Source organism: Oryx dammah, unplaced genomic scaffold (assembly GCF_014754425.2).
Source record: "Oryx dammah isolate SB20612 unplaced genomic scaffold, SCBI_Odam_1.1 HiC_scaffold_10, whole genome shotgun sequence".
NCBI classification, from domain to species: Eukaryota; Metazoa; Chordata; class Mammalia; order Artiodactyla; family Bovidae; genus Oryx; species Oryx dammah.
In genome coordinates this window covers 71,794,108-71,820,715 of record NW_024070194.1, presented here as the reverse complement: position 1 = coordinate 71,820,715, position 26,608 = coordinate 71,794,108, and the positions used below count along the sequence as shown (strand labels likewise).

The window sequence follows — 26,608 nt, the reverse complement described above, 5'->3', positions numbered from 1 at the left end:
TGAGAGCACCTCATCAGGGCACCTGATGGTGGCCAAAGTATTGGAGCTTCAGCTTCAGCCTCAGTCCTTCCAATGAATATTCAGAGGTTTATATAAATATAAGAGACAGTCTCCAAATTCCTTGGGGAGCCCACCCAGCAGTCTGAGCCTCAGAAAAACAGGCGTTTCAGGTGCAAACTAAAATATTACAGGACATGTTTACCATTAATCTCAATAGGATCCCAGGATCTGAGAGCTGGGAGAAACTCCAGAGATAATTAAGCTTAACCTGCCCTTTGGTTGATTAAGGAAACAGGCCTTGTTCCATTCGATGAATAGCTGCAAACCTGGGACGCGACAGAGCCCCGACTTCCAGTTCAGTGCTTCCCCCCATAGCTAACGTCAGGAACAAGCATGCTTGTCACCAGCGGTGGAAGCTCCTCTAGCTGGAGGCAGGGCTCTGCCTACACTATCTGGGTCACTAGGAAGTGTTTGTGAAGTGTTGTGGTTGAATTCAGATCATTATCTTTGAAGAATTCAGAGCTCATGTCCTCCATTTGGGGCTATATATATAACAGTAGCTGTGACACCTGAGCCCCGCCTGTGGCTGCTCCCTTGTAGAGATTACCTTCCATGCTCACTGCAACCCTCAATGGGAGAGATTGTCACCCCACCTTACACGTAAGGGAACTGAAGTTCAGTCAGTTGCCTGAAGTCACACAGCTCAAGGCGATGGGACCAGAATCACAGGAAATCCCACTATTGCTGCCTTCATACCTACCTTTTTTTTTTTGAAAGGAACTACTTTTTTTTTTTTATGGTACAGCAGATTATCTGCTTGCAATGCAAGAGACCTGAGTTCAATTCCTGGGTTGGGAAGATTCCCCTGGAAAAGGAAATGGCAACCCACTCTTTGCCTGGAGAATCTCATGGACAGAGGAGCCTGGCAGGCTACAGTCCATGGGGTCGCAAAGAGTCTTATACGACTGAGCAACTCACACTATTTCTTTTCTTTTTTTTTTTTTTAATATCTATTTATTTTTGGCTGTGCTGGGTCTTCACTGCTGCTCAGGCTTTCTCTAGTTGTGGTGGGTGGGGGCTGCTCCCTAGCAATGCACAGGCTTCTCCTTGTGCTGGCTTCTCGTTGCGGAGCACGGGCTCTAGGGCATAGACTTCAGTACTTGCAGTTTCCCAGCTCTAGATTACAGGCTCAATAGTTGTGGAGTACGGGCTTAGTTGCTCCACGGCATGTGGGATCTTCCTGGACCAGGGATTGAACCCTTGTCTCCTGCATTGGCTGGAGGATTCTTTATCACCGAGCCACCAAAGAAGCCCCCTCATGCCTACCTTTAAAAAAAGATCCCACTTTTACTTTCAGGAAATAATTTCAAATAGCAAACTTAAATGTGTCAGAAGAAGCGGGGGTGAAGAAGACAGCAGGAGAAAAGGTTTTCATGGACCCCAGGTCACCACAAAAACACAGAGGGTGACTCAGTTGGTTTCTCTGTAGGCGTGAGATTCAAAGTGTTGAACAAGCGGGATAGAGGGGGACGGGAATCAGCGTGAGGGATGCCAGTGTAAGGGTGAAGCCAGCGTGCCACAGCCCCCGTCTGCTGCAGGGTGACCCTTCAGTTGCTGAAGGGTGGGAGAAGCCAGGGGAAGGAGTGCACACGGATCATTTGAGAAGTGCAAAGAGCAGGTATTGACCAACAAACTTGGACATACTTCAATTCTTTAAACAACCAATATGTCAGACCTTTTGGTGTTAGACCTCTTTATGCTTTCAAAAATTACTGAGGGCCCCGCCCCAAAGCTTTTGTTTTTGTAGATTATATCCATCATTGTTTGCCACATTAGGAATTAACACGTCCAGAGTTTAAGAGCACATGTTAATAATTCGTCTTACGAATGGATAAGAAAGCTGTGGTACATATACACAATGGAGTATTACTCAGCCATTAAGAAGAATACATTTGAATCTGTTCTAATGAGGTGGATGAAACTGGAGCCGATCATACAGAGTGAAGTAAGCCAGAAAGAAAAACACCAATACAGTATACTAACACATATATATGGAATTTAGAAAGATGGTAACGATAACCCTGTATGCGAGACAGCAAAAGAGACACAGATGTAAAGAACAGACTTTTGGACTCTGTGGGAGAGGGAGAGGGTGGGATGATTTGGGAGAATGGCTTTGAAACATGTATACTATCATGTAAGAAATGAATTGCCAGTCTATGTTTGATACAGGATACAGGATGCTTGGGGCTGGTGCACGGGGATGACCCAGAGAAATGACATGGGAGAGAGGTGGGAGGGGGTTCAGGGTCGGGAACTCATGTACACCCGTGGTGGATTCATGTCAATGTATGGCAAAACCAATACAGTATTGTAAAGTAAAATTAAAAATTAAAAATTGTCTTAAAGTAACAATGACAAGCCCTCACAAATATGCCCTGATTTGATCCTGACAACTACACCATGAAGAAGATATTATCATGATTCCTACCATTTTACAAACGAGACACTGAGGCACAGCGAGGTTTGGAGAATTGCCTGAGGTTGCCCAGCAAGGTCGCGTGGCTAGAGGACCCTCAGTGATGGGACTAGAGGCTTGTCTGGGCTTCTGAGCTGAGGTCTTGGGAAGGATGCTGTACTGCTCCGTGCAGACGCCTACCTCTGGCCCTGAGCTTGCGATGAGACATAGTGCCTTCACCTCCCCATCTGGCCATCCTCTGGTGCTCCAGCTCTGCTCAAAACCTACTATTTCCTCTTCTACTTAACTCACCACTGGGGTTTTAGTCAATGCAATCAGATGAAAGAATATGTAGCCGCCTAAATACTAGAAAGAAAAGAAGTAGAACTATCTCTACTTGCAAATTTTATGACAGTGCGTCCAGTAAACCCAAACGAAGCAACGGTGGTGGTGATAAAATAATGAAATGATTTTAAAAGCTAGCAAACGATCTGTGTGTGTTCCAGCTGCTCAGTCGTGTCCGACTCTTTGTGACCCCGTGGACTATAGCCTGCCAGGCTCCTCTGTCTGGGGGGTTCTCCAGGCAAGAATACTGGAGTGGGTTGCCATCGATAGTGATACTGAAAAAGCATGGCATGGAGTGAGGAGGAGAGAAGCACTTTTTCTGGATAATGTTTGGACAATGCCAGCTAAGGAATGCAGAAAGATGGATTGGAAAGGGAATTATGTGCAGAAAGGTAGATCACAAAGGAATTAGATTGAGTGAAAAAAAGCCAGTTTCAAAGGTTACATATCTTGTGATTCCATTTATCTCGTAGTCTTAAAATGATAAAAATCATAGAGATGGAGAGTGGCTCAGTGTCTGCCAGGGGTCAGGGAGGATGGTGGCCTGTGGCCACGGTCACCAAAAGGCAGTGGGAGGGATCTTGGGATAGGAACTTTTGTGTACATTGGCTCTGCTCACGGTCACAGAAATCTACGCACGTGGGAAAGTCGCATGGAAATAAAGACACACGTGCATGAATGAGAGCCTGTAAGACTGTTAGATCAGCAAGACTGATAGATCGCAGTGAGGTCAACTTCCTGGTTGTGATACGCTGCTATAATTGTGGGGAGGACTGGATGAAGGCTGTACTGGGTCTCTTGTTATTTACAACTGCATGAAAATCTATAATCCTCCCAAAATAAAAAGTTAAAAACAAACATGCACTCAAACAACCCTCAGTCCTTCTTGTCTTTGTTTCTTTTAATGGCCCTCATGCCCATGAGGCAACTTTTCAGTCCCTTCGGTTCCCCTCACCTTTGCCATCGGGTGGAATCCCTTCCCAGGAGTTGTTGCTTGGAGCTCTCCAGGACCCTGGCATACGTAGCCCCCTCCATCTCCTGTATCGTCCACCCTCGCCCCCAGCCCTCCCGACTGCAGACCTGCCAGAGCATCTTATCATTTCCTTCCACCTTCCACCTCCCAACTTTCCCTGCTTCCAATATGTGTTTTCAAATGTCACCAGTTTTGCACAGTGGCGGTATCGTGGCCAATGAGGCTTATCCAAGCTAGCTGAAAAGGAAAAAAGACCATCAAGTCAGGGAGTTGGCTGTCCAGTAGTTAGGAATCCTCCTTACAATGACAGAGTTAGATCCCTGATCAGGGGACTACGATCCCACGTGCTGTGGGACAACTCGAGGAGAGAGTCTGTGTGCTGCAACAGAAGATCCCGCATGATGCAACTAAGACCCAACATGGTCAAATAAATAAACACCTTTTAAAAATTAAAAACCATTGAAAAGTCAAGCATCCTAGCATCCCAGAGCACAGAATGACTGTACTGGGGCCATAGTCAACGGCCACAGGTGCGGAGCTCTCCACCTCTGCGATCGACCTCTGGGTACCACAACCACCTTCCCTCTTTCACCTTTGATTCAGGAAGTGGGTTCCTCAAGCACCAGACTCGGTTTTTGACAGGAGGGATTGACAACATTTCTTTTCTTTACTTCGGGAATCAAGTCTGCCAGTCAAACCACAGATGGCAGATTCTTCAGCACCATTAAGGAGCATGTGACCTTGGGGCTTCTTAGACACTCTAGATCCTCCAGGTCACTGCCTTTGCCAAGCTGATACGTCCTCTGGGCCTCCTGGCATGGTGTCCCCAATGGGGAAGCCTTCCCAGCCTGTGAGTCAGCTCAGGAGGAAGGCTGGTCTCAGCTTTACTGGGTTTGAAGGATGAACAGTGGTTCGCCTGGCAGAGAGAATGTCAGGCTCAGGGGACTGTGCGTGTGTGCCAAGTTTCTTCAGTCATGTCTGACTCTCTGCGACCCCATGGACTGTAGCCAGGCTCTTCTGTCCTTGGGATTCTCCAGGTAAGAATATTGGAGTGGGTTGCTATGGCCTCCTCCAGGGGATCTTCCCAACCCAGGGATCAAACCCACTTCTCTTCTGTCTCCTGCACTGGTAGGCGGGTTCTTTACCACTAGCGCCACCTGAGGACTTTAAGGGGAGTGTTTTCTGGAGTGTGAATGGCAAGAGATGCATCCATGGAAATAATGTAAACGGAAGATTTTCAATATCTGCCCCCCAGGTCTTGATGTTGCTATATCATCCCTGGAGCAGGGTTGTTTTTAGGACCAAATGATAAGACATATAAGCTTTGTGAGCTGGAAAAAAATATCTAAAATGTGAATAACTTAAAGCTTGATTGTGTCAGAACAAGGCAATGGAGATTCTTTTGATTTTTCTCTTCTAAGAACTATTTGTGAGAATTCTGGATCTGTTTCCTTCCTCTCACCTGTGTTCACAATGGCCTGCACATCTAATAAAGAACGGTCAACTTCCTGATCACTGCCCACTGGCTCACCACTGTTGAGTTTCAAAACTTCTGGTCATTTCTGATTGTTGCTGGCTGTCCATGTCACCTACTGTTTGTTTAAACTACTTCCTCATTGCGGGCAACCATAGGCCCTGAATGAATGTTTGAGTGTATTAGCAATCGCATCGATAATATGGTCCATTAATTTATTCAGAAAAAGCAAGAGAGTTCCAGAAAAACATCTATTTCTGCTTTATTGACTACACCAAAGCCTTTGACTGTGTGGATCACAATAAACTGTGGAAAATTCTGAAAGAGATGGGAATACCAGACCACCTAACCTGCCTTTTGAGAAATCTGTATGCAGGTCAGGAAGCAACAGTTAGAACCGGACATGGAACAACAGACTGGTTCCAAGTAGGAAAAGGAGTACGTCAAGGCTGTATATTGTCACCCTGCTTATTTAACTTCTATGCAGACTACATCATGAGAAACGCTGGACTGGAAGAAACACAAGCTGGAATCAAGATTGCTGGGAGAAATATCAAAAACCTCAGATACGCAGATGACACCACCCTTATGGCAGAAAGTGAAGAGGAACTAAAAAGCCTCTTGATGAAAGTGAAAGATGAGAGTGAAAAAGTTGGCTTAAAGCTCAACATTCAGAAAATGAAGATCATGGCATCTGGTCCCATCACTTCATGGCAAATAGATGGGGAGACAGTGGAAACAGTGTCAGACTTTATTTTTGGGGGCTCCAAAATCACTGCAGATAGTGACTGCAGCCATGAAATTAAAAGACGCTTACTCCTTGGAAGAAAAGTTATGACCAACCTAGATAGCATATTCAAAAGCAGAGACATTACTTTGCTGACTAAGGTCCGTCTAGTCAAGGCTATGGTTTTTCCAGTAGTCATGTATGGATGTAAGAGTTGGACTGTGAAGAAAGCTGAGTGCCAAAGAATTGATGCTTTTGAACTGTGGTGTTGGAGAAGACTCTTGAGGGTCCCTTGGACTGCAAGGAGATCCAACCAGTCCATTCTGAAGGATATCAGCCCTGGGATTTCTTTGGAAGGACTGATGCTAAAGCTGAAACTCCAGTACTTTGGCCACCTCATGAGAAGAGTTGCTCATTGGAAAAGACTCTGATGCTGGGAGAGATTGGGGGCAGGAGGAAAAGGGGACGACAGAGGATGACATGGCTGGATAGCATCACGGACTCGATGGACATGAGTCTGAGTGAACTCCGGGAGATGGTGATGGACAGGGAGGCCTGGCGTGCTGTGATTCATGGGGTCTCAAAGAGTCGGACACGACTGAGCGACTGAACTGAACTGAACTGAATTGAATTCATTCAGTCAACACAGATCTATCTTCACTCAGCGTAAATGCGGAGGCATGCACGCCCAGTCACTCAGTCATGTCCAGCTCTTTGCAACCCCGTGGACTGTAGCCCATCAGGCTCCTCTGTCCATGGGATTCTCCAGGCAAGAAATACTGGAGTGGGTTGCCATTTCCTTCTCCATGGGATCTTCCCGACCCAGGGCTTGAACCTGTGTCTCTTAATGTCTCCTGCATTACAGGTAGACAACGCTTTACCACTGTGCCACCTGGGAATCCCCCACATGCTGAGGGAAATGTGGCAAAACCAAGTTCAGGGTCACCAGGCTGTGAGCTGGGGCGGGGGGGATGGGGTTAAGGCAGGTTAATGGCATCAAAGAAAAGGTCGCCCGACTCCCCAGGTGGGAATAAGATAAGCAGGGGCGCTGTGTGCTTTGTGGGGAGTGGGGGGGACTCAGTGCAGCTGGGCTGGTTCTCTGGTACTGAGCATCCTTCGCTCGTGAGTTCTGTATCTGACCCACAGTTTCTGAGACCCCGGCTGGGCCTCTCAGACCAAAGAGTCAGAGTTTCCACAACTCAAGAATGAGAACGTCTTCTGCCTTAATCAACACTTGTTACCAAGAAAAACGGGGGGCTGGGTGGGAAAAGAGTTCTTTTCTCTTTATGTTAGAAGGGAAGAAAGGAGACAGAAGCAGCAGTATCCTGTGCCTAAGTCAAAGCCGTCGCGTGTGGGGGGGTCTCAAATGCTCCTGCGAATGAAATGTTGAGGGGGGTGGTTTTGTCCCTGGGAGGCTTAGCTGATAACGAACTTCTGTATGTGAGAGTTAACCACACATTTACCGCAGAATGTCAACCCGATGAAAATTAAAACATTGTCAGATAAGAAAAACAAGGGGTGTAGAAATATACCCATGTTCTTTCTCTGAAATCGAAAATCAGCTTTCCTTCAAACCTTTGAAAGCTGTTTCTTGGGATGAAATAATGGTTTTAGCAGAAATGTGCTACGCTGGTGAATCCTACCCACCGTCTTCCACAAGGGGAGCCTTCAGAGAATTTAGACCACAGAGTCACATAGATTTTCAACTCCGTAGCCACAGTTTCCACTATTTTAAAGAATGCCAGGCACATAGGTGTGATGCCGGTTAGAAACTCAAGACCCAAGGGGAAACATAGGAAAGAAGAAAAAAGTCAAAGGAGGACATGGAGGCATCCAAAAGGAAGAGTCACTCGTCAGAACCAACACCCCATTCAGGCGTCATGCAGGGGCTGGCCGCGCCAGCATGGGCCCTGAGTGTGTCAGGCACCCCAAATCCATGTGTCCTGGGAAGACGAGGGTCAGGTTTGCCAGTAGCCGCCCCCACCTCCCCGGGTGCCCCCCATGCCCCTCATTCTGGGCACGCTTCTTCCTGCCTGCTCTCAAGAATACACTCCATTTCAAACAAGTGTTTGGATTCCCATTCATATGAAGAAACCTTCCTGCCGGGTGCAATGGTGTCAGGAGGTGGGGCATTGGGTGACTTGAGGCCGTGAGGTTCGACCCTCCTAGGTGGGTCTGGGTCCCCGAGGAGAGTCACAAGAAATCCTCTGGGGGAAAACCATAGCCCTCACCCAAACCCCATCATGCCACCCCCATCTCAGATCTCAGCCCCCAGGAATAAAGTGAGGGGTAAAATAAAGTGTGTTGTTCTAAGACCCCCAGGCCGTGGTATTCTGCTAGGACAGCCTGCTCAGACGAAGACATCATTGTATGTCTTGGATGGCAACCAGCCTTTCCATGGAGAACGTCAGTCCCACTATGGAAACAGAGGCACAGACCAGCTGGAGGGAAGGTACTGATTTAGGTTCTGAGGTTCTGGGTGCTTTGGAGGCAGCCCTGACTGCTTGTCTACTGTGACTGGCCTAAGACGGGTTCAGTGTAGACCAACAGCAGCTGGAACGTGTTCCCCAAATCCACACATCAGTAGGCGAGGCCCCACAGAGAAGGGGGAGATGAGGCTGTGTCAGAGTGAACTGATGATGGGGGTGGCCACACAGTTGGGAGGAGAGTGTTTAAGATTGTCACGTAGACGAGGCCCGGAGCCCTCTCCAGTACTCCAGGAACTGGCCTCAGAAAGGCAGCCTCAACTGAAAGGTTTTTGATGAGTTTACTCTGTGGACTCAGTCTGGGCTGTCCCCCACTAGGCCAGCACTGAAGGAAACAGACTCCAAGATCCCCAGAAAGTGAAGTGAAAGTGTGACTCTCTGTGACGCTATGGCCTGTAGCCCACAAAATTCCTCTGTCCATGGAATTTTCCAGGCAAGAATACTGGCATGGGTTGCCCATTCCATTCTCCAGGGGGTCTTCCCATCCCAGGGATTGAACCTGCATCTCCTGCATTTGGAGGCAGGTTCTTTACTGTCTGAGCCAAGTTCCCCAGAGCACCTTTTAAAGTATCAGCTCTAGGGACTTCCAGTCCAGTGGCTAAGACTCCAAACTGCCAGGGCAGGGGGTGCAGGTTCAATCCCTGGGCAGGGAACTGGACCCCACAGGTCACAACTAAGAGTTTTTATGCTGCAACTAAGACCCAGTATAGCAAAATAAATAAATACAAATATTTTTAAATTCCTGCCTTCCCTAAACTCATAGGCAGCACCTGCAATCGTGGTCTCTGATCAAAGCCATAGGTGAGCACTGTTCCTTTCAAGGGACACCCAACTTAGGAGGTTTGACTACAGGTGATGAATTTGTAAGGGGTTTTCATGTTGGGCTTCCTCTTATTGAATTTAAATCCAAGGTGACAGCATTTTCTAAGGACGTGGGAACTAAGACCTGTTTACCATGATTCAAGGGGAATTGCTTTGTGCTGAAAAGAACACATGGGAGCCGTCAAGGATGTAGTCGTTGCAGGGTGAACTGCATAGAGTTCCTCCCGTGGTGTGAGCGATGCCTTCAGTCCTGCTGGTGAACGGACGGGATGCAGTAGAGGAGAAGGCTGGCTGGCGGGGAGCCTAAACGGCTCCATCAGCACAGGGTGGAAGGGATGGGGTTTCACCGTGCTCTGGGGTGTTTATTAACCACAGAATGTCAGAACTGAAAGGGACTTAGAGAGCCTCTCTGTCATCTCCTCCAATGCACCGAGAAAGTGTCCACTCTATCCAAGATGTGGCAGTCACTGCATGCTGGCCACTGATCCAGGCACCCAATTGGCTTCCCCGGTCCCCCCAGTAGTAGGCTGTTATGAACATTCATGACAATTAATACTATGACTATTTTATAGTCCATTATTATAAGCAAGACATTGAATATACAATAAACTGACATATACAGAATGCTACAGTGTTATTGCTACAGCCCTAAAAAAGAATCATTTCAGTGTGATAAATGACTGGATCGCCATCCCTGCTGTTCCGTGTTATCCACAATGCAGTGAGCCGGCAGCGGCAGTGCCCTGCCCAGCGTCACACAGCCAGTTCCGCGAGGTCAGGATGCGCAGCCTCCCGGGGGGAGGCGCCCATGACTGCGCGCGCCCACCTTTCCTCCCCTGTCTCAGCTACTTCCTGTCCCTGTGGCCACGGTAGCCTCTGACCTCCTTCCGCCCCATCCCCCGTGTGTCCTGTGAGGCAGGAAGGCCGTCTCGGGCACCTTGGGCTGGGGTTCGGGGGGCTGGAGCTTGGAGAGTGGAGAGTGGGTACTAATATGCAGAGATGGTTCAGACTGGACTCCCCAGGGACTGGGCCTTTGTAAGGAGTGTGGGGCCAGCGAGGCAAAAGGAGCCGGGATTCTGGGCACGTTCCCTGGGCAGCTGGAGGTAGTGGTGGTGGCGGCATCTTTCATTAAAACTGGAGATGACGGAGGACGAGGAGGCCGGCGGGGCTGGGGGCGGGGCGCCCAGCGCTGGCTGGACTGAACTTGGGAAGGCTGTGGAGAGGTGCTCTGGCTCTCGGCTGTGCAGATTGCAGGCCCAGCAAGCTGTGCTGACTGAGTACCTACTGCACCCTGATTACCTTAGGCAGGCTGCCTCATCCCACGGCTGCTGAGGCCCCTGGAGGCTTGAAGGACCGACCCACTCCCAGCTCACCTCCAGGTCACTTAGCACCCTCAGGGGCTACACCCCTTCCCCCGTGCCACCTGCCATCAGTTGTACACACAGATAACAGGGCTGATGCCCTCAAGCCCAGATGGCCCCCATCCCTGCAGCTGCTCTGTGGCGCCGGTTCCTCCCCAGGTACAGCCCATGCCCCTGCGCTTGGCCCAGCTCCACGGCCAGCTCACAGCTCCACCCCACGGATGCTCCCCAGCCTGGAGAACTGTGCTGTGTCCTCTGTTACTAACTCGCTCGAGACTTTGCTTCCCCCTTCCTGCCTGTCCTGCAGGACCCTTCCTTGTCACTTTGCTCTGGGAAGCCTCCTTGCCCCTTTTCTCTGGGGCTGGGCATGACTCTGCCTTCCCGGACCACCTGCACTCGCCACACCTGTCCATCAGCTGTCCCCACCCTGCTAGTGCTGGTAGAGAATGGTACCCAGTGATGGTTTTACAAGAAAACAGGATTACACAAGTTCAAGCCAGGTTCTGAATCCAAGCCCTGTGAAATCTCAAGTTCCTGAGCCCTTTCTACTCTCCCCAGATGCTTCCTGGTTGGGAATAATTCCAAGTAGACAGATGAGATGTGGTAGATTATAAAAGGGGAGGTGTCCCTAGGTGCCAGGCTTTGAAATTGTAGGTGAGGAAGCTATGTTTGCACAACAGGAGCCCTGCCTGCTGGAGTGGGTGGAGCTGCGGGGGGGTCCAGTGTGCAGAGGACATTCAGATGGACCAGGTCAGAAAAAACAGGAGACGCCAGGCAGAGGACGCATGCCCCGCAGGTGGTGGTGGAACAACATGAGGTCTTTGATCAGGGAAGAGGCATTGTGAAAGAGAGTGAATTTGGGAGTGGATCAAAGAGTGACTTAAAATAAGAGACAGAAAACTTGCCTAGGAAGCCCAGGGGAATTGATGAGACCGGTTAACTGCCTTCTTCCTCTGTACAAGGATGGAGCAGGTAGCCTGGCTCCGTCACTTTCTGGGGTGTGTGAATGAAAGCCTAGCAACTTCAGTTTCATCGTCTGTAAAATGGCAATGATCCCAGGGGTACCTGACTCACAGGGTTGTTGTGAGACTTTGGTAAGATCACAGTGTAGAAGGCACAGCTGGGTGCCTGGCTGGCCCACAGTTCCTCTCCCAGGAGGAACAGGAGGAGCAGGAGGGTGGGAGTCCCTCCGCAGGAGCCCACTGCCAACTCAGGCTGGAGGAGCGAGACAGGAAACCCTGGGAGAGGGAAAGTGAAACTTGATGGCCTGGTGAGTGAAAGGCGTTGAAAGTCAAAAGTGAAATAAAGGGCCTGTTAGCACATCTGAGCCGAAAACGCTCACCCTTTGCGGGCCCGCACTCTCCTGGGTGTCAGCAGGATGTCAGCGGAAACTGCCCTCGTATTGTTAAAAGGTGTTGGGGTTTGTAACTTTTTTTGGTAGTTGTTTGTTTTGCTTCCCACTTGAAATAAGGAGTTTTCTCTTCACGAAGATCCTTTTATTCTAAATCAGACACTGAGCAGAGGTGTCACTACCGCAGGGGCCGGAAGCAGATACCACACTCAGCTGGGTCTGCAGGCGCTACTGGTTTCACCCACGGGGGAAGCCACCAGCCTGCCACAGCCAGGACTGGCGCCCGCAGCACAGCCTCTCCGAAACTCCCGGGAAACTCACAGGGCCCCGGGCAGGAAGAGGCTGACGTCAGCCCAGGCCGCGGGGATTTCAAGCAAAACTTGTAAAAACGGCTCCTCTGCCCTTTAACTATCTCACAGTCTTTCTCTGAGGAGATAGACCGATTCACTCCAAGGCCTTCATTTCATGAAACTATGGGTATATAGTTATACATATATATATGTACACATTGTATACATGTGTACTAAGATCATGGCACCTGGTCCCATCACTTCATGGGAAATAGATGGGGAAACAGTGGAAACAGTGTCAGACTTTATTTTGGGGGGCCTCCAAAATCACTGCAGATGGTGATTGCAGCCATGAAATTAAAAGATGCTTACTCCTTGGAAGGAAAATTATGACCAACCTAGATAGCATATTCAAAAGCAGAGACATTACTTTGCCAACAAAGGTCCATCTAGTCAAGGCTATGGTTTTTCCAGTGGTCATGTATGAATGTGAGAGTTAGACTGTGAAGAAAGAAGCCAAAAGAATTGATGCTTTTGAACTGTGGTGTTGGAGAAGACTTCTGAGAGTCCCTTGGACTGCAAGAAGATCCAACTAGTCCATTCTAAAGGAGATCAGTCCTGGGTGTTCATTGGAAGGACTGATGCTGAGGCTGAAACTCCAATACTTTGGTCACCCCATGAGAACTGACTCATTGGAAAAGACCCCGATGCTAGGAAGGACTGGGGGCAGGAGGAGAAGGGGACGACAGAGGATGAGATGGCTGGATGGCATCACCGATTCTATGCACATGAGTTTGGGTGAACTCCAGGAGTTTCGGTGAACTTAGGGAGGCCTGGCGTGCTGCGATTCATGGGGTCGCAAAGAGTCAGACACGACTGAGTGACTGAACTGAACTGAAATATACACATTGTATACATGTGTATAGTTAGACACACATATATACACATTGTATACATGTATACATATACATGTATACAGCATGCACACACGTACCTTATATATCACGTGTGTATGCATGTACACGTAATGTGTATATGCGTATTTGTATATATGTATGTATACACATGGGCTTTCCCGGTGGCTCAGTGGTAAAGACTCTGCCGGCCAATGCAGGAGATACGGACTTAATCCCTGGGTCAGGAAGATCCCCTGGAGAAGAAAATAGCAACCCACTCCAGGACTCTTGCCTGGAGAATTCTATAGGCAGAGGAGCCTGGGGGGCTACAGTCCATGGGGTTGCAGAGTTGGTCACAACTTAGCGACTAAACACACATATATGGAGAGGGACACATACGTACATAAAAATGCATGTAGACGTGTATATCCACAGTACATATATGTATGTGTATACATATATACACTATATATAGCATGTGTATACATTCATAGCATGTGTATACAACCTGTATATATCAGGTTGGCCAAAAATTTCGTTCAGTTTTTTCTGAAAGATGTTACAGAAAAACGCAAACTTTTTTATGAACCCAATATATATATACGTGTGTGTATGTGTATATATATAGATACACATATATAGTTTTAAAAACCACTCTTCCTTTTAAATACCAAGCATAACCAGACTGACTGGGTTCCCTTCATCCCTTTCTTGGAGAGGCAGGTCCTTCCTGGGTGCTTGAAATTGGAAAGTGGCTCACACGCTGGTGAGGAGGTGCCGTCTGTCAGCTCTGCGTGTTAATGGTGTGTCTACAACACCCGTGGGCTGTGGGAGCCATCTGTTTCTCCTTTAAGGAAAGTAACTGCTCCCACCAAAAATGTTCCTATTTTCTTGCTCAGGGAGTTTCTTGAGCAAAGGAAAGCTTCCACACATTTTCTCACTATGCTATTCTAAATTCAAAATTCACGGTGTTTGATTTCAGTAGCTTTAGTAATTAGTAATGACAGAGCAATGCTTTCAGTCCTTGTTTCTGTCCCGGGTATTAGGACAGTGAGGCAGTTCTTGAGTGACAATGTCAAGGACTTGCATAGGAACAAATGCCTGTCTGTGTGGCCATCCACCCTTTCTTTGCATTTGCATTCTGAGTCTCAGCTCGGTTGGCACTGTCTGTGTGATATATTTTTTCTCCTGCTGGATGGTGGGTTCCTGGAGACCCAGGGCTGGGTTGCACCCATCTCCCGACCCTGTATCTGATACATAGTATTTGCTTAATAAATGTTCGCCAAGTGAAGGAATGAACAAAGGAATGACCGTCCCCAGCCGCCCTCCTGCGTCCCCCCTCCACCTGCCACACCTGTCCTGCGTGTCCGGCTCAGCGGCAGTGTTTTCACTCCGGAGAACTTCACAGCAGAGCGAACTTCCTCCATCATGCCTTGGACACACACCTACCCTCGCCTTTGTTTTCTTATTGCTGAGGCTACAGAAGCAGGGAGGCTTCTGAAGGAGGTATCTATTTTGGGCCCAAACAGAAGAGTGGGTGATTCTGTGGGCAGAGATTCCTGAACATGGTGATGTTGACTCATGCCTGAAGGTGCTCAGAATTTCCTTGCTTCGTGGGCGGCTGGGGCAGACGTGGCTTGACTCGAGTGCTTTCTTTGAAGCCCAGTCAAATGCAGGAAAGACACCCTGAGCTACTGTTTGGCAGGTAGGAGGAGGGGAGAGCAGGATTTAGAGAATTTAAACTTCAGGGATTCTATGGGACTGAAAAGGCAGCCCCTCGAGCAGACGGCAGGCAGCTACTGGGTGTCTGGGGTTGGATGCGGTTGGAACAGGCTTTTCATTTATTGACAACCACAGGGGCAGTGGGGCCTACTCAGAGCAGACTTTCAAAAGGAGAAACTAAACTTCTTTATTAACAGCAGTTTACGAGAATCATCAACAATGCAGGCCCTGCATGGAGCCAGCCTGGCTCCCATCCGGCACCCCAGCACTCCCGGTTGTATTCCACGCGATAAGTGATTCACCTCCATGAGCCTCAGTTTACTGGGTACGAGAAGGGGGTGAGAACAAAGTGGACCTGATTTTGAGGATTAACAGAGGCAACACGTTTTCACGTAGTGCCTGTGAGAGAGCTGTAAGTATGAGCTCTTCTCGTTATCACTCATGTTTCTGATGTTTCTTGGGGACATTCCTGGGGGTCAAGGTTAGAACTTGGTGCTTTTACTGCCCAGACCCAGGTTCAGTCCCTGTTTGGGGAACTAAGATTCCACAAGCTGTTGTAGTGCAGCACCCTCCAAAAGTGTTTCCTGGCACAAGCTGAAGGCAAAATAAACCTCAAAGGGAAAAGTGGATGCTAGGATCCGAGTTTGTGCGGGGCCTGCCCCAACCAGCCAGCCGTTCTGCAGCTCACAGCTCTGCCCACCTTCCTCATCTCCCTCTCTCCCGGGGTCCTCCCGGAGCCCAGCGGGCTTTCCGTGCTCTTTAGAGTAAAGGGACCCATCACCTCCTTAGCACGCACTTTGTGTTCTTTAAAAACCTGCTTCTCTTTCTTCTTTTCAGAAAGAAGCATTTCACTCTTCCTAGCCTCCTGATCCACCCGGCCCTTTCATTGTGTCTGGAGTGGTGGGTGGGCAAGAGGGCAGCTGGAGGCCTGACTCCACTGGCCTGCGCCGGCCACCCCGCTCGTTCTCAGTGGCCTTCTGGTCACCCCACCCGGGGGCAGCCACACTTTGGTGCCTTAGAGTTTCTGCTGCCTGAAATCCTCCTGGGTCCCTGGCCCTGGGCTGAGCTGCTGCAGGCACCTTGGCTGATGGAAAGCCATGTGGACAGGATGGGTTAGGGGCAGAAGGTCACGTGGGCAGTCAGAATGGAAGCCCTGGCGCTCGACAGAGGTCAGGGCAAAATTTAAATGTGGGGAAATAAGACCCCAGACTTCTTGACTGTTACCCAGAGGTGTCATGAGGTCCTGGTGATGCTGACTCGGTGGCCCATTGTGGGAGTGCAGACTCCAGACCCCAATGACGCGTGTTACTAGAGGATCAAAGCGAGAGGGCAAGAACCCAGGTGCCTCTTGTCAGAACAGAAGTGCTAGTTTTTATAGGATCACTAGGCATTTGAGCTTCATTTTTGTTCAGCAAGCAACCAGCATGGAGTAGGAAACATTTGAAATGTGGGGCATTTGTTTCTTTGCCCTCATGAACGCCTCAATTTTCAGTTTGTTGCTCAAGGATCATGACTCACATATACAACGTTACCACCTCATTGGCAAACACCACCCCTCAGCCAGCTCCTGAGGTTTACAAGTGCAAGCTCAGAGCCACCTTCTCCAAGAAGGCTTTCTGAATGCCCTGGGAAGCACCTCTGGATGCCATGCATCATCAACTCTGCCACCTACCACGCTGCTATGTTCAATCTTGTGTCTTTCCCAGACTGGTTTTCCCATTTTTGTTGGAAGTTCTTGTGGGGTGGACACAGCACCCTCTTCTTCTCTCCCATGACAGCTTTGCTACTCAAAATGGGGTCCAGGCACCAGGCACTTGGATCTCATGGAGGAGCTTGTTTGAACCAGAACCTCCTCCCTCACCCCAGATATCCTGATCAGACTCTGTCTCACAACAAGCCCCCTGCCTCACCTGTATTACAGGTGATCTGTAGTACATTGAACTTTGGGAGGTGAATAGGAATAAAACAATGGACTCGGACCAACCATGGAATCACTGTTCTGTGGATTTCAATCCTAAGTGCATCTTGAATCATTTGAGAAGCTTAAAAATAATGCTGGCCTATATCCAGTTCTAATCCCCAGAGAGTCTGACCTAACTGGTCGTGGGTGGGACTTGGACATCATTTGTGAAAGTTTCCCAGACGCACATTTAATGTGTAAATCAGGCCAGAAAGCGCTGCTCTAGATACATTTCCCAGTTAGACTTGTGTTTTCTCACTGATGGAAGCAAATCCCAGAGTAAGCTCCAAACAAGTCAAAAGCCGGAAAATTCCTGAGTAATCTTAGAGTGGAAAATACCTAAAAGACCCAGAGATGATTCTAGTATTGTTTTCCCCGAAATGGGTGATTTATTTGAAAGCCTGAGGAAAGGGGGGATTCAGTGGCGGCTGTTGAGTCATTGTTAAATACTGCTGTCTCCCTTGGCAAGTCTTCAAGGTGGGAGTTGCTCAGCAGATGTCTATCTCCAGTCTTAGGCCAGGAGCAGTTTGAGAGCAAAGACCTTTTCCTTCTCAGTAATCCTAATGCATGGATAGATTGATGGATGGATGGATGCATGGATGGATGGATGGATGATGGATAGATAGATGAAAGAAAGGAAGGATGAATGAATGGAGAGATGGATGGATGGATGGAAGAAGGAAGGAGGGAAGGGTGGATGGATGGATGGATTGAAGGAAGGATGGGTGAATGGATGGAAAGTGGATAGATGGATGTATGGTTGAAGGAAGGATGGGTGGATGGATGGGAAGTAGATGGATGGATGTCACTGACAGTTGATGTGAAGACATATGGGGAATATTGTGCTGGAATAGGAGAGGCCTGGATTCTAGTCCTAGATCTCCACTTCTCTTGCTTCCCTGGTGTCTTTGGTTTTTCCTTGGCAACCTTTGCTTCCAATCTTGTCTAGGAACCCAGGCCTTTTAGGTTACTTTAGCCAAGCCAGCTACATCTCCCTTACTAGTGAGGGTAACATTCTGTGTCTCATTCTCTGTTCTCAGATTATGGCTGTTCAGATATTAAAGAACCTGATCGGAGGTCTTACCTGGAGACCCTGGTTGACAGGGAGGTTATTACCCCAAATATTACTCTCAAAATTTTGTGCATAAGAAAGTTTTCTAAGGAAACAAGTAGCAGCACTCCCCAAGTTTGCTCAAGGACTCACTACTCAAGAAAGATGGAGTTAGATCGAGTGTGTCTATCACATTGCTCTTCCTGTTGGGAGTTTCAGGACGTGTACAGGAGTAACAAATGAGGGCCATCTTTACGTGGTAAGGCCATCTCTGGGCTGTTTCCCACTGCCGCCTCATCCCCAGCCCCTGCCCTGGATAATACCTGGGACAGCAGCTGACTCCACCTAAGCAGAACTTCCTGAAGAAATTACTAGAAAAGGTAGCAAAAGAGGCGGATGAGGGTGCTCATTAGTGGCCTCCAATCTCTCCTCCCCTGATACATGCCTGGATGAAGAGCAACAGACAGCAGGGTCACAGGAAGTTTATGGAACCCCCCCCCCCGCTATGGCTTCAGGGGGCTTCTCTGGCGGCTCAGATGGTGATAGAATCTACCTGCAATGCAAGAGATGTGGGTTTGATCCCTGAGTCAGGAAGATCCCTTGGAGGAGGGCATGGCAACCCACTCCAGTGTTTTTGCCCGGAGAATCCCACGGACAGAGGAGCCTGGTGGACTGCAGTCCACGGGGTCACACAGAGTCAGACACAACTGAGCAGCTAGCAATACTGTGACTTCAGAGGGCCCCGTGGGCTGCGGTGATGCACACTGTTAGCCTGGAGACAGGAATCCTAGGTCCTGAGTCCAAAGGGCTCAGAGGCCATCCCTTGAGCCCCCCTGCCCAGCTCTTCATACCACTTGTGACCAATGTTCTTCTAGGCTCTGTTCAGATACTTCCGGAGAAAGGGCGCCCAGGACTGTCTGGGGAGGAAAGGGTGGAGGAGTCCTTTCCTCTGACTGTTGAGCTCCAGGGCGCTCACCAGAGAAAATCCACGGCCCAGGTCTTACCTCTTCAGTGTCAACCTCCCCCACCCAGCCTCAACCCCCTTCCTGCTCAAGTCTCCTTCCTTCTCTGTTTCTTGCTGCCACCCAAAGACTGGGGCAGGGAGCAGACGAGGAACGAAAGCCAAGAATCACTCGTAAGGCCGAGGACCCACGAGTACGCAATTGGGTGCTCTGATGTGCGAAAAGTACGAATATCATCACATATGCATATGTTCATTTTCTCAGAGGGGAAGTTAAAAAGTAGGAATTGGAAGGGCTTCCCTGGTGGCCCGGTAGCTACGACTGCGTGCTCCCCATGCCAGGGGCCCAGGCTCCCTCCCAGGTCAGGACTAAGCTCACGTGCCGCAGGCCACCATCTCACATGCTGCAGCTGAGACTGCACAGGCCACAGCTAAAGACGCCACGGAACTCAGCACAGATCAAAGAGCCCATGTGCCACGACTAAGACCTGTGCAGCCAAACACACGGACGAAAATCAGTATTAAGAGAAACAGAGGCTGGAGGGGAGCAGAGAAGAGCCAAAATTCTGCCTGACTGCCTTCCTGGCCAGCACACGCCCCTCTGAGGCTCCCCCGAAGTGATTAGGAAGCCTCAATTTAACCGCTTTCAAGGATGCAAGGGCTTATAGCTTTTTGAAGCAATTGACTGAATGAAGATCCTCTTTCCTCTCCTCCCAGGGAATGGCCTCGGATGAAGAGAAGACAAATAGGTTCCCGCTCACATAAGCCCTCCCCTACGAGAAGCAAGGACATTGACTGAGGGCAAAAAGGCCCCAAGAGCAAATAGCAGAAGCCTCCCCAGCAGGGAGCGGTATTACAGCCGTCACCCTCCCTGAAGCCGTGGTCCAGGCCTAAGTGCAGGGCGGAACCTCCCAAAAGCTGGAAATAACTCTGATGACACGTCAGCCTTGGCACTTGGGCCTCCAAAGTCCTCTCGACCTGGACCCTGCTGTATATGTCTTTGGTTTGGAAACTTTTTCATCTGAAAGTACCCCAGCTTGCAAAGGCTTTTTGACAGAGCTTATTTTATTTCCTGTGCAGAATTCTTGACATACAGCAAGAGAACCAGAAGGCAGTCTCAGGATCAGCCCCATCAACCTTCTCATTTTACAGAGAAACTGAGGCCCGTGGAGATCCCGCAGTTTGCCCCCAAATCACGCCCTTCACCCTGCTGCAAAATTCAGCTTCCTCCTAACATTTCTCTGCCCTGGCCTCGGGGGACATGGCCCCACTTCCCAAAGGAACTCTCTGCTGGTCATGAGGCGGTGACGGGGGCAGGAAGTGAGGAAGGGTTGTGGGGAGAGCTAGCCCGACTTGAGGGTGACTGTCGCTCTGATGAGAATGATCTCAGCAAGAGGTGGCACAGGTGCCTCCAGACCACTCAAGGCTTTGCTCAAAGAAGCTAAGAACTCTTCTCTTTGCACATCAGCCATTCTTTACAGCAGCTGACTGTCAGCAAAGCCAGCTCTTTCTGGTGCCTCGATACTCTCAGATCTCAAAAGGAGCAGAGGTACAGGTGGTAAGCAGCACCGCCTATTTAAGAAATGCTGTTTTTAAAGAAAGTAGCAGCTGTTTTATGAGATACTCCCTAAGTGTACCAAATACACACACACACACACACACACACACACACACGGTTATGATCTATCCATCTATCTATATACGCTACCTTCTCTAAGGCATATCTTAAAGATAAGCAAGGAGCATGTGGGAATAACACTTTGGGATCTAGAGAAACTGAATGCTTGAATGTGAAGGGTTAAGCGTTTGTGTTTTAATGACAAATGTGAAGATGGAAATTCCAGTGTGGGCAGTCATCTTTACAAGAAGGGATAATTAGACGAAAATATCATCTTCATGGGTTTCCACACTGTGTGCGTGTTTTTGAGTCTAGGGCATGCAGATTTGATCACAGAATTCCTAGAATGAAAGAAAGATGATGAAGGCACAGATAAACTCTCAGAATTTCCACAGTGCTGAGAAAGGCACCATCAATAACGTGCCTGTTGGCAACATCAGGAGAATTCTCTTTTCAACCACATCCCAGGACCCAGTAATACAGAGACTAAAAACACCCACGTTGACCAATACACTCCCTGTCAGCAGCCCTCACAGTTTTAAATGGTGGCTTTGGAAATTTTCAGAATGAAAATCAGCCTTATGAATCAGCTAGAAATTGCATCTGTTGACAGTCTGATTGATTTTGTTAGTGACCTCTCCCTTCCTAGGAATAAGATTTGTTTATTTTAAGACTGGGCTTCTCTGGGAGGAAAAAGTCTGAGAGGAGATTATTTCTGACCCTGGAGAGGTTCCTAAGCCATGTGTGGACCCCAGAAATCCAGCCCTTGCCATTCTCTTTGGCTGCCGAGTCCTTACTGGTCCCTGGAAGAGGCCACTGCACACCCTGTCTGCCCACCTTTCTCTGTGGAGTCACCTCCACAGAGCTCGGGCCCTGTCCAACAGTGAACAGAAAGAGCACTCAGCGGAAAGAACCGGGTTTGAGTCCCAGCCATGTCACTGGCTCTGTGGCCTCTGAGTCTTGGGGTCTTCTTCATCTCGTGGGTTGGTGACATCCACTTTGCAAAGGGACTGTGAAGGTGGAAGGAAGACATGTGTCTGGCCTATACAAGGTACTTTGTGCTCAGTCGCTCAGCTGTGTCAGATTCTTTGGGACCCCATGGCCTGTAGCCCGCCAGGCTCCTCTGTCCGTGGGGATTCTCCAGGCAAGAACACTGGAGTGGGTTGCCATTTTCTCCTCTGCGGCTCTTTCCAACCCAGGGATCGAATGCATGCCTCTTGTGTCTCCTGCACTGGCAGATTGATTCGTTACCACCGCTCCCCCTGGGAAGCCCCGTAAGGTACCCTATAAATGGTAAATTTCACTTTCTCATTGTCTTTGATTGACTCCCAAATGAAATTTAAAATCCCCAATTTAGGGTCATCCAGTCTCAATCCCCATATCTCCACCCAAGGCTGAGGGCTTTTCCTGGCGCTCTGCTGCGTCTCTGTGCCTGTGGTCCTCTCTCTCTGGAATCCCCAAGGAGGGAAATTCACTGACCCCTCGGGGCTCTTTGTGCTGCCGCTTTTGTGAAGCCTGCCCAGATGGCCCCTGCTCCCATAGATCTTATCCCACCCCACGCACCCACACTGGTGTCATAACTCTCTTCTCCTCACCAGGTTATATCCCTTTTAAGGTGAGGCTATGTTTTGTTCACATTTGTATTTCCTGTACTGTTGAAAAGGGAAACAAGAGGCATTGGATAGATTTTTGAAGATGTGAGTGTATGGCAGAGCACTGCGATCAGACCATTCACATTCTCAGATAAGTCACCAACACCTGTCAGTAACACGCACTTACTCGAAATGTGCTCCCTAGAGATGAGGCCCAGTCAACTGTAAAGACTTTTCTGTTCCCTTGGCCTGCCTCTCACTTTGAAAAGACCCGGCGGAGGCAGAAGTCACATTATAAGTCTTCGTAAATCATGTCCACTTTTCACTTTAAAGAAGATCCTACCCCTGGGTCAGTTCATAGCCCAGTGACTGGTCACTTCCCCTCAACAGGCCAAAAAAGACCCCTTAGGCGTCATTGTATTTCACTTCTTAACACATCTTTCTGTGGCCACTTGGCATTGTTATATGTCTAGAAATGAAGGATATTAAATTATAGATGTTGATATGTTTTCCTGCATAAGCAAGGGAGGACATTTTTAGAAAATTCACATGCCATTAGGAAGGAGGTTTGAGGCTGAAATTGGTGGTTTTTTATTTCTTAAAAAAACCAAAAAACAAAAAACCAGAAACTGACAATATCTTTCTGAAAAGATGAATGAAATGCAAATCTTTCATATGTGTACACATACACACACATATATATACAAGCATAGCAGCAGCAGCAGACACATAAGAAGATAAGAATTAATGTTCTGAAAATGATATGCTTATATATTTTTAAAAAACTTCTATAAAGTTGCACATACAAGGAGCTTCCTAGGTATCGTTTCCTTAGGCAGTAAAAAACAAAGTACACATCCTTGAAGCTTAACTTTTCTGAGATCCTAAATGATCCCAGTGCTTCATATATGAGTTACTGACATCTGAGACACATTCATCTGGTATTAGAGAGATTTCTATCAGATTTCTAGTATTATCCTTACGGCCAGTGGATGCAGTGGAAAACTAAATTCATTGGAAAATAAAATCTCTTGAGAAACCTGCTCATTAGTATCCGGTTAACAGTCAAATATCACACTGCTGTGTTCTTCCCAGAATCAACTGTCAAAGACCTTGAGTGACAAGAACTCCCCATTCCGAGTTCTCTTTATAAGTCGGTGATGATTGAGGCAAAGAATGGGGCCCTGGTGGGCCATGGACAGAGGGGCAGAACCCAGGGTCCCGTCCCCTCCCTGTACTTTCTACTTAGATGCCCCTCGTATTGTGTGATTGGGAAGAGCCTACATCCTTAGCCTTCCCAGGACTCCAAAGGCACCAGCGACCCCTTACCTGTCACGCAGCCAGGTACCACGATGAATACGAAGAACCGCCACATCAGCAAGCTTGGCTCCATCCTCCTGGCCCCTGGGACCACTGCCGACATCGGGGCCGGGAAGAGAAAGTGTTGCTCTGCAGAACGCCGGGTTTCCTTTCAGACTCTTGCTGGCATCGCACCGGGAGACTGGGAAATGAAGGGTGAGTCCGCTCAGGTTGTCATCCTTGTCAGTCCGTCAACCTCTAGGGCAGTCAGTGCTTGCTCTGTATAAGTATTAGCCTGGGTTCCTCAGCCAGGAAATTGTGCGTACCACTCTCTTCTCTAGTCTCAAATATAGGAAGTGGTTTTAACCAGGTTTTTTTTTTTTCTTTCTCAAGTTCAGTTGCTGGGAGGTGTGGGCTGGGGTTGGTGAGAAGGATTGGGGTTCGTTTATGAATCCGTTCTTCAGCTTACCCCTGAAAAGGACAGGGAGATTCCCACTGCCGTTAAAGCAGAGTGAGCAAGCGCTTCTTGGCAGTGGTCTCAACTAGAGTTTCATAAGCTGATGTCACCGTGAAACTGAGGTCCTGGACTCACAGCTCCCTGGGGAGTCGGCAGGTGCCACTCGAGATGGAGAGGCGCAAAGTCATGCCAAGCAATCTTGGCCCTAGATGGGAATTTCCTAAAGCTATCTGACCACGGAGCCCTTGAAGAAGTCCACTGGGTCTCCAGGTAGGGTCTCCAATACTCAGATAATTGAAGACGAGACTGCCCCACGCTCAGAACTCCTGAATACTCTCCCAAGACTTACAATCAGTACTAGCTATAATTCTCTCACCATGATGCCCTGGGTCCTGAATATGAGTTGGCATTCTATAAGATATTTTGCCACCACGTGTGTTTTTCCCTTGAAAGATCATTACTAAAAGTAGATTTTGGTTTTCAACGTTGGTCTTTTTCTTTTCTTTTTTTCCGGAAAATTGAATCTTGCTTTCCTGTTTAATGATCAGAGCTATCTTCTGATTTTCACAGAATAGTTGACTATGTTTTGCCCCCTAGAAATTCATGTCATCGTGTATTTATATAAAATAAAATTTAAAAAATATTAGCAAGTAAGCAAAAACATTGACAAAAGGAAGACTCTCCAGGCATGCCAAAGCAGTTCATAGTTCCAATATGTGTTATTGATAAGCTATAAGAATGTTCTGACATTCTCTAAGAAAGACAATTACTGGGACTTCCCTGGCTAAGACTTCACAGGCTAAGACTTCATCTTCCAGTGCAGAGGGTGGAGATTCAATCACATGTCCAAGGACCAAACACCCAAAACATGAAACAGAGGTAACATTATAACAAATTCAATAAAGACTTTGAAAAAAGGTGTGTGTGTCTTAGTAGCTCAGTTCTGTCTGACTCTTTGCAACCCCATGGACTGTACTCTCCAGGGTCCTCCTTGTGTGGAATTCATGGAAAAAAATGCTGGAGTGGGTTGCCATTCCTTTCTCCAGGGGATCTTCTGAACCCAGAGATCAAACCCAGGTCTCCCTCATTGCAGGCAGATTCTTTACCGTCTGAGCCCCAGGGAAGAAGAAAGAAAGAAAGAAAAAGAAAGGAAGGAAAGAAGGAGAGGGGGAGGGAAGGAAGAAAAGCAATTACCGTCTCTGAAAAGAGCCTTGTGCATGAGTGTGTGAGTGCACGGTCCTGTCCAACTCTGTGACCCCATGGGCTGTAGGCCACCAGGCTCCTCTGTCCCTGGAATTTTCCAGGCAAGAATACAGGAGTGGGTTGCCATTTCCTACTCCAGGGGATCCTCCCGACCCAGGCAGGGATCAAACCCGCTTCTTTTGCATTTCCTACTTTGGCAAGCAGATTCTTTACCACTGAGCCATGGCCACCTGCAGATGAACTTAAAGTGGTTTCCAGACTAAATACCAGAGTTTGCAGAGAAAAGCATGAACTGCTTTCTTTGTGGGAGTGCAATACTTGTCAGAATGTGACAGGATCATCGTAGAATTCCAGGACAGGCAAGCCTGTCCTGGAAACATTACTGCTGGAAACATTCTCAACCCGCAGAATGAAAGCAGCAGTTCCTGTTGTCTGTAGGGCTGTCCCAGTTATTAAGCTGGAGATTTTTTCCTGGCTACAGATATCAAAGTATAATTTTGAAACAAACACAGAAATATTGGAAATATAATCCAAATAACATCCCCTCCCCCAAAGCATTGAAGAGTGGCTGCCAACGTGATATTTAGGGCTGAATTATTCAGAAAGGGAAGGAGCAGAAAATGGTTAGTGTCTAACATTCAAGAGTAAAGCAATGAAAGGAAAACGAGGCCAAAATGTGAAATCCAGCCAGGCTCAGTGAGCACGTTGGTAATGAAGAAGCAAACAAACCAGAATGACCTCCACACTTTTTTTAAATTAATTTCTTTATTTGGCTGTGCCAGGTCTTAGCTGTGGCACATAGGACCTTCCATCTTCATTGCAACATATAGGATCTTTAGTTCGGCATGTGGGATCAGGAATTGGGCCTGGATCCCCTGAATTGGGAGTGTGGAGTCTTATAGCCACTGGACCACCAGGGAAGTCCTGACATGCAAGCTTTGAAGGTGTTTCGTATTTTTTTTAACTCTAGAGGGTCTTTGGAATTAATATTTCTCCTCGGAAAGTAACAACTACCTAAAGTTTACTAATACCTTCAGTTTCATATCAGTTTTCTTCTGTGAATTTAAAATTAAATTTAATGATATTTATTTACAAAATTTTTGAGGACCAAGGAAATATTAACCAGCATTTGAAAGATATACTTGGACTGAAGGAGGGAGACAACATTAATTTCACAGATTAATTCACTGTTATATAAAATAATCAAAATTTGAATTGTAATTTTTAGAATTTTACTAGCACATAGTTAATTTATAATGTTGTGTTGTTTCAGCTGTGCAGCAAAGTTATGTATATATCTATTCTTTTTCATAGTCTTTTCCATTGTGGTTTATCACAGGATATGAAATATAGTTCCCTGTGCTGTACAGTAGGACCTTATTGTTTATGCACCCTGTACATATTAGTTTACATCTGATAATGCCAAGCTCCCAATCCTTCCCTCCCCCATAAATACCACAAATCTGTTCTCTATGTCTGTGAATCTATTTCTGTTTCATAGATAGGTTCAATTGTGTTATATTTTAGCGAGTTGTAATTTTTTTTTTTTTGCTTTACAACAG

General features: G+C 47.9%; 1 protein-coding gene across 1 annotated transcript in view; it reads right to left on the bottom strand.

The window, feature by feature from the left end:
* IL2RA (interleukin 2 receptor subunit alpha) overlaps positions 1–23,759 on the bottom strand; it is a 46,114-nt gene extending 22,355 nt beyond the window's left edge. Inside the window, exon 1 of the mRNA XM_040248258.1 lies at positions 23,417–23,759. Within this exon, the coding sequence (XP_040104192.1) occupies positions 23,417–23,510 (94 nt within the window). The 5' untranslated portion in view covers positions 23,511–23,759. The remainder of the gene's footprint in view (positions 1–23,416) is intronic.
* Positions 23,760–26,608: the final 2,849 nt, after the last annotated feature.